General features: G+C 57.1%; 1 protein-coding gene across 4 annotated transcripts; it reads right to left on the reverse strand.

The window, feature by feature from the left end:
• Positions 1 to 1,728: 1,728 nt before the first annotated feature.
• IGSF8 (immunoglobulin superfamily member 8) lies at positions 1,729 to 8,898 on the reverse strand. 4 transcript variants are annotated; one of them, XM_086393555.1, is made up of 8 exons: positions 8,602 to 8,760; positions 6,493 to 6,701; positions 5,207 to 5,584; positions 3,946 to 4,407; positions 3,221 to 3,628; positions 2,590 to 3,003; positions 2,128 to 2,258; positions 1,729 to 1,981 (listed from the first exon to the last, which is right to left on the reverse strand). In XM_086393555.1, the coding sequence occupies exons 4-7, from the start codon at positions 4,085 to 4,087 to the stop codon at positions 2,143 to 2,145; spliced, it is 1,080 nt and encodes a 359-aa protein (XP_086249681.1). In that variant the 5' UTR covers positions 4,088 to 4,407; positions 5,207 to 5,584; positions 6,493 to 6,701; positions 8,602 to 8,760; the 3' UTR covers positions 1,729 to 1,981; positions 2,128 to 2,142. The 4 variants fall into 4 exon arrangements, with proteins under 4 accessions (XP_086249681.1, XP_086249678.1, XP_086249679.1 ...); XM_086393552.1 differs by lacking the exon at positions 6,493 to 6,701 and having other exon boundaries at positions 8,602 to 8,898; XM_086393553.1 differs by lacking the exon at positions 6,493 to 6,701 and having other exon boundaries at positions 1,729 to 2,258; positions 8,602 to 8,859.
• Positions 8,899 to 12,740: the final 3,842 nt, after the last annotated feature.

Below are 12,740 nucleotides of genomic sequence, written 5' to 3' on the forward strand. Positions count from 1 at the left end.
ACTCTGGACCCAGGGACTCACCCGTCAGTGAAAATAGGGCAGCGACAAGCTAGAGATGGGGTTTGGTGAAGATGAGTAGGCATAATAGATAAAGCAAAGCAGCTGGGAGGGCTTCAGGGGGTGTCCTGGGGAGGCAATGGGAGCTAGAGGAGGAAGGGCATCAGTGACAGAGGATGGAATCCCACATGGGACTTGAGGTAGGCTTAAACGTGGGAGAAGGTGTGAGAGAAGCGAGAGTCCAAATATCTGGGTGTGGCTGTGGCCTGCCGTTTGCCCAGCTGGGACAGGAGCCCCTGGAGACATATTCCCATGCCACGTGCATCCCCTTCCTGGCCTCATCTCAGTCACCAGTGAGGCCCTCCATCCCAGGATGATGAAGGGAGAGCAACAGCGAGTCAAGAAGGGGCAGAGACGGGAGGACCTGTGGCTGGGAGAGACATGTGCACACGCGTAAGTGCACCATCCCCAGCAGTGACCTCCAGCCCTTGGCCCTGGCTACATCCCACTCCTGAACTTTTAATAAAAGTCTGAACTCCTTGGTGGGGAGCACCCCACGGTGCTGCATTCCAGGCTGCGAAGCTGGGGTCCTATGAGACGCTGTACCTCCTGGAAGCAGGAAGGAGCCATGCCAGCTCAGAGAGGACGTCTTTGCCGCAGGTCAGGGTCACCTGGGCCACCATCAGTCAAAGATGAGGTCCCTGCACCCTGGCATCAGTTGTTCACAAAAAACAAATGTTGGGGGATGGAATGGGGTGTGCTTTTGGTTCAATTTGCTGAGACAGCTGGAGTCTGGATAGACGGGAGGGGACTGTTGGTGCCCATACTGGCTCCCGTGGGAGTTCACCCACTAAAAATGAACCCACTGCAGAGAACTGAGGCTGGACGGGAGGCCTGAGACCCTGCCGCCCCTCTCCTCACGCTCAGCCACCTCTCAGGGCCCTGCTGTGTGCGGCTCGGGGAGTCTGGAGACCGGGGTTCGAGTCCTGACTCTGTCACTACTTAGTTCTATGACTCTGGGCAAGTCGCGTCACTTCTCTGGGCTTTGGTTGCCCCATCTGTAAAAACAACACTTGGCAAACTGGTAACGCTCAATAAATGTTTAAATCACTGAGTTGAAAGAGATCAGAGAATCCTTAGGCACAGACAAATTCTGGGAGCCCCAAGGGCGCGGGAGGGGATGGGGGGGCAGCCAGAAGGAGCAGGGGGTTTGTAGGGGCTCCTCTGAGTGCTGTCCTCCCACCACCCAGGCGGCTGTGTTCTGGGGCTTCCATTCTGCTGCTGTCAGACCAAATAATGAAGATCAGGAGGGAAAGGCTGAGGCCCCAGGGCCTGGAGGGGAGGAGTCAGGTCCAAGATTAGCCTGATCAAGAGACTGAGATTGTAGAGTAGCGCGGGAACTCAGAAAGGGGGGCACTGGGCCCTGGAAGCCCCTACCCCGCAACCTGGGAGAAGTCTGAGGCGAGGCTGTGCTCAGCTGGAACTCACCCACCTTCCTCCCTCCCCGCCCCAAGCAAGAATCCCAACAGGAATCGGCTCTGTACTGACAGCTCGGACAGCAGATGGGACCCAGGTGTCCCCTCCTGGGGTGGGTGGCATGGGCCACGGAGGCCAGATGGTGTTTGTAGGGGGAAGAGCAGCCTGGATTGTCCAGAAGAGGCTGTCAGCCCCCAGCAGCCTCCCTGCCACCCGCCCCAGCCCCCACGGCAGGGAAGACACAGCCAGCCCGGATTTTATAAAACAAGTTTATTCACATTTTAGAAAAACTAATTCTAGGACAGGGAACTGCCTCCCTTTGGGTTGGGTATGAGATCACGAAGAGAAGGCCAGAGGGACGAGCTTGGGAAGGAAGGCGTGGGGGGTGGGGGGCCACGTCCCCAGCTCTGGGTGGGTCGGTCAAATAAATTAAAGGAAGGGCAGGCAGAGGGAGAGGGTATTCAGACACCAGAGGCAGGCTTGCGGCTGGGCTGGAAGACAGTCACACCTGCAAGAACAGGAGAGCACGCGGCGAGGGGGCTAGGGAGAGCGTGACTCCCTCCTGGCCCTTGCCAGGGTCCCACAGAGCTGAGAGCGGCTGGGTAGGGCCAGGGAGGACTGGGGAAGGCAGGGCTGGGGGTTCTCACCCCTCACCTGGGGTGCGAGGAATCACCGTTTCCGCAGCCTCTTCATGAAACAGCAGGTGATGGAGCCGAGGATGGTGGCTCCGATGACTAGAGCAACCCCCGTGCCCACCAGCAGGGGCACAAACAGAGTGTCCAGGGCTGGGCGAGAGAGGATGGCTCTGTTCAGCCTGGGGTGTCCCTGCTCTCCACCCACAGTCCCACCCGTTTGCCAGCACCTTCTGTCAAGCTGTCCACACCACCTTCTCCCACACACACAGTCTTCTGCCAGCTCCCTGCCCTTTCTGCACTCAAGCCAGTACCCACCACCAGGACACTGGAGCAGCTGGGTGGCGAACAGCCGAAAGCTGGACTTTTGGAGGAGAAAGAGGGACCAGAGGGACAGCTAGTGGGAGGATCAGATGCAAAGGAGAGAACAAGAGTGGGGGATGGGGGAGGCCTGAGCAAGGAGGAGAGCGCGGGCGTCACTCACCATGCGTGTATGGGTAGACTGTGACAGGCCCCGAGCGGGCACTGCCCGCCTGGTACCAGCTGTAGTCAGCATGCTGCACCCAGGCGCTGGGGGCGCAGTGGTACACGCCTTCGTCCTCAGGCCCCAAGCCGTGCAGTCTCAGCCGATGGCTTCGGGGCCCCACCAGCTCCACGCTGACGGGACCTCCTCCAGGCCGGACCCCCAGCTCCGCCACACCGTCCTGGCCCACCCCGCCCACCAATTGGGCAGGGGCAGAGCTCAGCTCCCCCTCCTCCGGCCGCTCCACCCACCAGCTGGCAGCGAGCCGCAGCCCAGGGGGGCCGCCCCGCACGGAGATGTTGCAGAGCAGGGAAGCAGTCTCCCCGCGGTACACTGCGCCTCCCGCTAGCCAGGCCACGGCCTCCAGCACCACACCTGCACAACGAAGGTCAGAGGTGAAAGGTCAGGGCACATGGGGTTAGGACCACTGTCCAAGCGATCCCCCAGAAATTCAGTGTTCCCACAATCTTAGAAGAGGAGTGTGAGGCTGAGACATGGAGGCAGCTGATAGAGAGGGAGAGAGGCTCAGAAACGGAAGGGAAAGGTTCTACAGACCCTGAATCCTGTCCAGGGTCCAGCCTGCCCTGCTCACCTTCTTCTCGGACGTGCACGGGGAGGGGCCGGGAGCGAGCACTGGCGGCTTCTCGAAGCCGGGCCCCGGATCCTCGGACATAGGCTTTGGCTAGGCAGCGGTAGGTGCCCGCATCCGCAGGCCGGGCAGCCTCCAGCCGTAGCCGGTAGGTTCGGGAGGCCACCTTTTCCATGGCAATGTGCCGGCCCTCGTAGCCAGGGCCCAGGCTGCCCACTCCCTCCGTGTCCAACTGGGCCACCAGGCGGCCGGGCCCAGGTGCCCCTGCGGGTGCCATCTCCCAGCCCACGGAGTACGCGGCATGACGGCCCGGTGGGGGCAGGGCCCCTGACACATTGCACAGCAGCTCCAAGGGCTCCCCTGGGCCGACCCGACGCTCACCAGGCCCCACTGTCACTGCCAGCTGGCTGGCTGAAACACAGGCGGGGGAGGGGTGTCAAGGAGCCAGGAGAGGGCACAGAGCACCTGTCCTTCCTTGACAACAGGCAACTGCCCCCCATCTCCCCCACCCCGGGCTCTGGCTCTCACCCTCAGCCGTGGCTCTCCCATCTCCACACCCATTTCTGAGCAGAGAAAACCCATCACGGGTACAGATGCTAACGGGAAGCAATGCTAACGAGACTGCTCACTTGAGGGAACGGGGGCTCCCAGGTCTTGGAATTATGGTCCTCTAGTGTCCCTGAGATACTCTGGCTCCCAGCTAGCACTGGGGGACCCCGGGCACTCACACAGTGTCTGAACATCCACGTGCGCCAGCACAGCCCTCTTCTCTGCGATCTGGGCCCAGCTGCCATCAGGATCCTGAATCCACTCGGTGGCAGTGCAGTGGTAGGTGCCTGCATCATCCGCCTGGGCACCGCCCAGCACCATGCGGTACCGCTCGGGCCCCTCCTTGCCCAGTCGAAGCTCCCCGGCTGCCAGTCGAGCGGCATAGGGAGCTCCAGCGTCCACCGCCAGGTCGGGCCGGAGTCCCACCACTTCCTGAAGAGTCGCTCGCCCCACAGGCGCCTCGGGCACGGCTCGCCCAAAGGACACGGCCAGGTGTGTGTGCTTCTGCGTGCTCGTCCTCGCCAGGCAGCCCAGTGCCAGCTCCTGCCCCTCGTGCACTGTGAGGCGAGGGGGTGAAGTCGGGGCCTGGCGGCCTCGGGGCCCCGGGGGGCTAGCAGACACCTGCAGCGTGTCTGGAAGAACTGGAGAGAGCAGGTGGAGTGAGGGGGTGCTGTTGACCTGTGTGAGCTATTTTCCACCTACAACTTATTTCCCTAAATAGACCATGAGATCCTAGGAGGCAGAGACTTCGTGTTGTATCATTCCTCTGTAACCAAGTGGTGCCAAGCACAGTGCTGGGCACACAGCAGGCACTCAATAAATACTTGCTGAGTTTCATAGAACCAGCTCATCGCCTACTCACCCTTATGTTTGAGAGTGACCCCTGTTTGAAATACTCAGCAAAGTGGCTCTGTCTTCCTTCCCGGAAGACAAAGAAACTTAAGATAGCAAGAATGTCACGTGGTCTCCCTCCTCCTACCCTGCCTCTACTTTCCCCACTCCTCCCCCAGATCTGGATCCTGAAATCTCCAGGAATGGAGTCTGTTCACCCTATGGGGCTCCCCTACCCTCCAGGGAATGGAAAGCTTTAGGACACTTCCCCTTCTCCCAGGAAGCCGCTTGGTAAAGTAAGAGCTGTGCTGTGCTTAGTCACTCAGCTGTGTCTGACCCTGTGTGACCCCGTGGACTGTAGCCCGCCAGGCTCCTCTGTCCATGAGGATTCTCCAGGCAAGAAGACTGGAGTCAGTTGCCATGCTCTCCTCAATAAGAGCTGTGGCCTGGAATGAAGAGTTCTGGGTTAGAGTCCCAGACCAGTCACTAATTTGCACAAAGTCAAATTAGGGGACCTCCTTGGACCTCAAGTCCCTCTTGAGTTTCGGGCCGGCCCTGACTTCCTGCCTTTTGGGAGAGAGTGGCCCCACCCCTCTCAGGGCCCAGTACCTCTCAGTTCCACTTTGCCGCTGTAGCTGCCCAGGTAGCGGGCATCAGTGGAGGGTGTGTAGCATTCGTAAATGCCAGCATCCTGGGCCTGCAGGCGGGAGATCCTGAGCACCGCGGCATCGCCCTGCAGACGCTGCACCTGGACCTCACCGGCAGCCACTCGGGGCCCAAAGATGGCGTAGGAGAACCGGGGGTCCCTGGTGCTGACGATGCCCAGGGCGGCCTCTGGGGCCTCGGGCCTGTACAGGAACCACTCAAAGTCCTGCTGGGCAGAGCCCTCATAGCCACTGACATTGCAGGAGATGGAGATGGCGGTGCCAGCCACACGGTACAGGGGCCCCTGAGGGACCAGCACTTCCCGGGCACAGCACCCAATTCCTACGGGGAAGGACGGAGTTAGGCAGGCCCCGGTCCTCACTGCATCCCCCCAGCACCTGCATCATCCTTGCTGCCTGCTTGTGAAAGGAAAGGAAACCTGAGCACACTTGGTGTACAGCTTGGGCCCATTCTAAGAACCTCAGAATGTACAGGAAAGGATGCTGGGAGGCAATCCTTTTGGGTCTCAAGGAGGTGGTGGGAGAGAGCCCGGTTAGCCTCAGAACCCAGAATCATCCCTGTTCCTGGCAGGCCAGAAGCAGAGCAGCCAAGTGCAGAAAGGAGTGTATCTGCTTTCTGATTTAACCATTCCTTGATTCCAGCCGTACCCTCCCCTTGTTACCCCACTCTCCTGTCTGCGGACCAGGTAAGTCTTCTGAGACCACATGTCCCCCTCCTTTGTTTAAAAGGAGCTGGAAAAACTTTGATCAGAAGGGCTGGTTGGCCCAGCTGTGTCACCTGGGCCAGGGGACTCCAGACAATGGAACCACTGGCCCGGGCAGGAGAGGGTACAGGCCCAGTCAGTTCTCACCACAGCATCCCTCCCCGGTCTCCAGCTGTGTCATGAGCTCACTGCTTCTCCGCCCCCTGGGGCTGCCGAGGCAGCTGAGGCTCATGGGGCAAGAACCAGCCTCTGCCCTGGGCTCTGGGGGCAGAGGCTCCCCTCCCCCACCAGTGCCTGCCAACCTTCCCCAAGGCCCAGCTGACACACAATCCTCCCCCCACCCCACCCCACCACTCCCTAAACAAAAGCCTTAATTTGCATATAGTGTGCATTCATTTACATACTGCTCCCTTTCTGTAGGGAGGCTGTAACCACCACCACCCGGTCCCCCACCCACCCTCACGGTTGTCCCCTCCCATCTTTCTCTCCTCAGAGAGGCCAAAACTCTTCTTCACCCCACGCTCACCCCTAGCCTGCCCTCAAAGGGTAGCCTTGTGGCCTTGGAGGGTTCAGCTTCTTCTTCTGTCTTTCCACAGCCCCAAATCACAGAATCTCAGGACACAAGGAGGGCTGGGTCAACTCTCTACCTCCATCTTACAGATGAGAAAGGTAAGGTACGAGAAGTAGAATGTCTTGGCCAAGTTCCTACTCTCCTTGGCTGGCCTCCCCATGCCCCTGTAGAGGGACAAAGGCAGGGAGGTAAATGGGGACATACAAGGGGAGGCCTGAGGGCAATGGCCTCACCAAGCAGAGCATCACTCCAGGGACAGACCCCAACCTTTCTGCAGGGGCGGGAGGAAAACACCTAGTCTGTGGTCACTGTCCTCCGGAAGCCCTCCCCATAACTCTGTCTTCTCCCTGCGGCTGAGTCGTGGGGAGACCTGGTGGTCACTCGGTTAGAGCACAGGCTGGAAGTCCGGAAGCCGAGTTCCAGCCCCGTGCCCATCCCCAGCTGTACTGTGTGGACTAGCCCCGTCCACGATACACTGGAGGAGAACTAGGAGCTTCTTCCACTTTAACAGGGAGAGAGCCTATGACTCAGAAGGGCCCTGCCCCAGGGCGTTTCATAATCTGCGTGTTGGAGCTGACACCTTCGCTGGCCTCAGGGCAGACTCTGCTTAGGAGGGCCGCCTCCCATCTTCCTGGCTCCACAACTGCTGATGCTTGGAGATCCCCACGGGAAAGTCACCCTCACCGCCTTGGGAAACCAGCTGCCAGGCAGCTTTCTCCACAGCCAGGCCCCCTTCTCTGGGTTAGCAGAAAAAGAAAGGAGAGCAAAGAGACCTGCTTCAGGTCTCTGGTGTGTGTTCAAATCCAAGCCCCAACACTCACTCAATGTGTTCTCCGGGGCAAGTTATTTCATTTTCCTCACCTTCAACGTGAGAGTAAGTGCCCACATCCAGGGCACTCAGATCCCACAGACTCTCTAATCTTTCTGCGCCACACTTACCCTGGGCTCCTCTCTGCGCCACGCTGCCCACTGGGGAAAAGAGGCCCAGTGCTAGGTAACCAGGGCCCACAGCTCCCTGCTCTGTATGGCCCTGCCTAGGGCCCCAAGGAGAGGACTCATTCTAGTCCCACAGGGCCTGGGGACCTATGCAGTATAGGGAGGCCGCTTGGCTCTGAGATGGAGCGCTGGTCTAGAAACAGGCTGCTGGGGCTACGTCAGCCTCTGCTTTAACTATGACAGCTCCGAATCCGGGCACCAAAGCCACCCCCTCACAGCCCTGTGTGCTGATTTCAAGGGTTGCAGTCTCCTGAGTCTGTGTAGGCAGTCACGATCCGATCCTCCACCCCAGGCCAGCCCTACAGGGAGCCCTCCAGTTCACACCCAGAACATTTCCACTGTCACTGCCCTCATGCAGCCATGCAGGACTGGTCCAGACAGCCCAGCGTCAACACCCACCGCAAGAGACACGGGGTGCTTGGGGACCTCAGCATCAGTCTCCAGGGAGCCCGGTTTCTCCTGAGGCAGGGAGGCTGGGACTAAGGGGGTGTGACAGCTGGTGGGAGGCTACAGAGACAAGTGCTATCTGAGAGACCCGGCCCAGGATGAGGCTGACTCGTCAGATAATGAAGTTGGAGAGGGGGGTGCAATTAGGGGAGACTTACTTCAAAAGATCGTGGGGCAGAACGGGCCCCTGGGCCTCCAGCCAACTCGGGCGATTATGAAGATGGCCAGGCACTGCCCACGCAGGGCGAGTACCTAAGGCCGGGCCTGAAGCTGAGTGTGAGGCAGACAGGAGTCGCAGCGCCCCCCGACCTGAGTGTGCCAGCAGGGAAGCGGGACCCGGCCCCCGGAGGCCTGGCGGTCCCTGGGGACCGCACTTTGGTGGGTCTTCACTGTGTCCCAGCCTAGGGCCTAGAACCGGGGTGCCTCATCCCAACCCCAAGCCTGGCTAGGCCGGCGGCCACAGAGGGCAGCTGGACGCCAGGCCCGGGAAGGCTGGAGGCGCCGCTGAGGGAGAAGGGGCTACCAGGAGCTCCGAAATGCTGGGGAGACGACAGGGCTGAACAACAGATAGCAGGCACCTGCCGGGCGGGGCTGGGAACCGGGGCGGGGGGCCGGGCTTACCCAGCATTAACAGCAGCAGCGGCGGCGGCGGCAACTTGGGACCGAGGGCGCCCATCCTGCACAGCTGACTCTAGGAAGGCTCTGGGGGGCGGCGCGGGCTCTGGGTGACCAGGGGTTCGGGGGGCGCATGCCCGGGTGGGGGTCACGAAGCGGAGCTGCGAGGCGTGGGTGCGCGGAGCGGAGCTGAGCTAAGCGGGAGCTGCCAAGTCCCCGCCCTCTTCCCTCCTCCCTCTTCCCTCCTCCTCGCCACCTCCTACTGCTTTCCCTCCCGCCTAGGCTACTAGGAAGTCCGTTCCCGCCCCGCCTGGCCCCGACCCCTCCCAGCCTTGCCCAGGCCCCGCCCCGGCCCTAGGCTGCTGGCCCCAGTCTGGCCCCGCCCCAATGCCCAACTCCGCCCCAGCCCCTTCCAACCCTGGCCCTGCACAGGTTCCCGGGTTTGTCCCGACAGGGTCCTGGACCTTGGCCCCGGCTCCGCCTGCGCCAGTCTCCGCCCCGACCTCAGCCCAGGCCCAGCCCGGATGCGGCTCGGGTACTGGGCTCCGCCCAGACCCCGGCCCAGGCCCGCCCCCCTCAGCCCTAGCTCCGCCCCGACCCCAGTCCGCGGGCGGGAGGCACAGGAGCTTGGCCAAGTCCCCACAAGCTCCGCAGAGTGCACGGTGCCCTGCACCGTCTTGCTTTTCTCTGAGAGTTAGATGCTAGGGCCCTGGGATGGGCGAAGTGACTGTGCCTTCGCATTTAGAACCTGGCTATTTGCTCTGGACCTCTAGGCCTCGCCGCAAATCCTGCTGAAACGGGAAAGGGCGGGATCTAGACGTTGAGGAACTAGGAGGATCTGAACTGAAGGGCACTACCGGCTCCACAGGGTCACTGAAGACCTGTTTGCCACCCCCTGGGGGCAGAACAAGAGGAAGAGAGTTAGGAGGCTGGGCCGTCTGGGTGCCGTCACTTCCTGGCTGGCAATCCTGGTCAAGTAGCTTAATTTAACATCCTTCCACTTTTCTTATTGGCAAATTGAAATGAATGATATCCACCCCAAAGGATTTTTGTGACAACTGAGATAATGTACAGAAGGTGTCTGGCACAGAATACACTAAATACGAGATGCTGCTGCTGCTGCTAAGGCACTTCAGTCGTGTCCGACTCTGCGACCCCATGGACGGCAGCCCACCAGGCTCCCCCCGTCCCTGGGATTCTACAGGGAAGAACACTGAAGTGGGTTGCCATTTCCTTCTCCTATGAAAATGAAAAGTGAAAGTGAAGTCGCTCAGTCATGTCTGACTCTTCGTGACCCCATGGACTGCAGCCTACCAGGCTCCTCGGTCCATGGGATTTTCCAGGCGAGAGTACTGGAGTGGGGTGCCATTGCCTTCTCTGAAATAGGAGATGGGGGAGGGGTAAATTATTTAAAACGTTTGCTAAGAGATTTAGTTCAGACCTAAAGAGGGGGTGATCCTGGGGTTTAGGTGAAGGAGTCTCTAGTTCCAGTGAGGAGAAATGGGTGCTGGAGAAGAATCTTGAGAGTCCCTTGGACAGCAAGGAGATCAAACCAGTCAATCCTAGAGGAAATCAACCCTGAATATTCATTGGAAGGACTGATGCTGAAGCTGACACTCCAATACTTTGGCCACCTGATGCGAAGAGCCGACTTATTGAAAAAGACCCCGATGCTGGGAAAGATGGAGGGCAGGAGAAGGGGGCAACAGAGGATGAGATGGTTAGATGGCATCATCAACTCAATGGGAATAAGTTTGAACAAACTCTGGAAGATAATGAAGGACAGGGAAGCCTGGCACACTGCAGGTGCATGGAGTTGCAAAGAGTCAGACTCAACTGAGCGACTGAACAACAATTACTGCACTGGGAGGGGTGGAGCCTGCCCAGAGGTGGGAGAGTGGGAAAGTCATCTTTCCCAGGTACTCTGTCTTTCTCTGCGGTGGAGAATGTGGGAAGTGGGGAGAAACAGGAAGGGTGGGGCTAGACCAGGAAAAGGGACAACCAGGCCTGCTAAGCTAAGGCTGTTAGAGTGGCCGTCCATGGCCGGTGACCCCAAAGCTCATCTAGCACCTTCATCCTCAAACTTTCATCTGTTCCCACTCATTCCCCTCAACCCTTCCTTTCACTCCTTACTCCCTTTTACAGAGGAGGAAATGGAGGCCCAGAGAGGGGAAGTGGCACAGGCCAGACAACCTTCCATGATTTTGTCTTCTCAGAGTCTGGCACAGAGTCTAGATCAGAGGAGGTGCTCAGTTGAAGCCACATCAGGAACCCTAGAGAGACTGGAGAAATTCTGAGGCAGAATCCTGGGGACCACTGAGGGAACCAGAGGTCCAGCCCTCCGCTCTCAGTACTTCCAGTTCTGCCCCAAGAATAGGGCAGCAGGGTGCCTTTTCCCTCACACTTTATCATATCTACAGCCTGATATCTCCAGACTGATTTTATCTAAATGCATCCACAGGCCAGATTGAGTTATGTGAAAACTGAAATGTGTCGGGAAGCTTTTGGAGAAAAGCCACACTCCCTTTATTTGGGAGTGGAGTGGACATGATGCCTTTCTGGTGCTTGAGAGATGAGAGATGTTGCCAAACATCATTATCATCATAGATGCAATTTATGGGACATGTTGATCTTAAAGATAACAAGGTCTGAAGCTACAAAAATGAGTTTATCCAGGAATAGCAGAGGAATTACAATTCAAGAGACACAAACTATGCTGAACCATAGGCATGCTGGAGAAGACAAAGAGAAGCTGAGCTTTCGTAAGAAAGAGCTTTCATTTTAAGGAGGAAACAAGAGGGCAGATTTCTTTTTCATTTTCTGCAAGTGGTGAACAGCTTGTCATTGCTGAGTCAGAAGGAAACCGTTTTTCCTGTTTGGGTGGGATCTGTAAGCTATAGTGAGTGTTATGTGTGTAAGAGCCCTCTCTTCGTGGCTTCCTGACTCCATTTGGACTTAGGTTTCCTTTGTTCATTTTCACATTTTCCCCTTTCGATCAAAATATTTCCTTGAAAGTGTCGTGTTGAGTCAACATTCTATTTGGTGCTTTGTTTCTGCAGAGATTGGACAGGCAACAGTTGCAAAATTTTTAAATTATACAAAGCAAAATTAAAAGTGGCTTTGTCTGTATGATGCTTTTAAATCATGACCCTAAAGTAGTCAACTGACAAGACCAAGTATACTTCTTCCCTATCTTGTATAGTTGAGTTTCTCCTTCTCCAGAGGCTTTTATCCATGGGCAACAGGTGGTACCTGCTAATGCCTCCTTGTTTGGAGTCAAGGCTATTGATTGTCTACAACTACTTTAGCCAGGAATTCAAGTGATCATTGTTAGGCTGCAGAAGCAGCTAGCTCTCCTAACGTTAGAAAGTGAAAGTGAAAGTGAAGTCGCTCAGTCGTGTCCGACTCTTTGCGACCCCATGGACTGTAGTCTACCAGGCTCCTCTGTCCGTGGGATTTTCCAGGCAATAGTCCTGGAGTGGATTGCCATTTCCTTCTCCAGGGGATCTTCCCAACCCAGGGATCAAACCCAGGTCTCCCACATTGTAGACAGATGCTTGACCGTCTGAGCCACCAGGGAAGTCCTCCTAACATTAGGGAGAGATTTATATTCATATACTCATTGGTGTTTTGACCCAAGAGGGATAGGCTCTTGCTAAGGAGGTGGGCCCTGAGTCATGTATGGCCCACGTAGCTTCCACTGGAGATGCTTATGAAGGTTTAATGGGAAAAATCAGTAGGAAGCTTCAGATTTATTATAGATATTAAGAGGGATGATTAAATATCCCAATAAACTCTGGCCTCCCATTTACCAGCTGTCCAAATATTCACAGACTCATTTAGAGTTTCATTTACTACAGACAAAGCTAAAGGCAGGTGGTGCACATAAACTTATTAATAATGCCAATAACTGGAATTTGTCAATTGTTCTTTTAGAGCCAAGAGTCAGTGTGTTTGGGGGATATTTAGGGAGAAACCATTCTGTTCTGTAGATTTCATCACTAAAGGCTGCAAACAAAGGGGGTTTATTTTGTTACAGCAATCAGACTTAAGATAATACTAGAGGGTCACCACTGTCATGGACATATTGAGGTTTCTGGTACAAATCTAACAATTAGAAAGTTTTTCCTCTTTGGCAATGGATT

The sequence above is a fragment of the Bos grunniens genome, chromosome 3 (genome assembly GCF_055505025.1).
Source record: "Bos grunniens cultivar Pamir isolate PY7600 chromosome 3, Bosgru_T2T1.0, whole genome shotgun sequence".
NCBI classification, from domain to species: domain Eukaryota; kingdom Metazoa; phylum Chordata; class Mammalia; order Artiodactyla; family Bovidae; genus Bos; species Bos grunniens.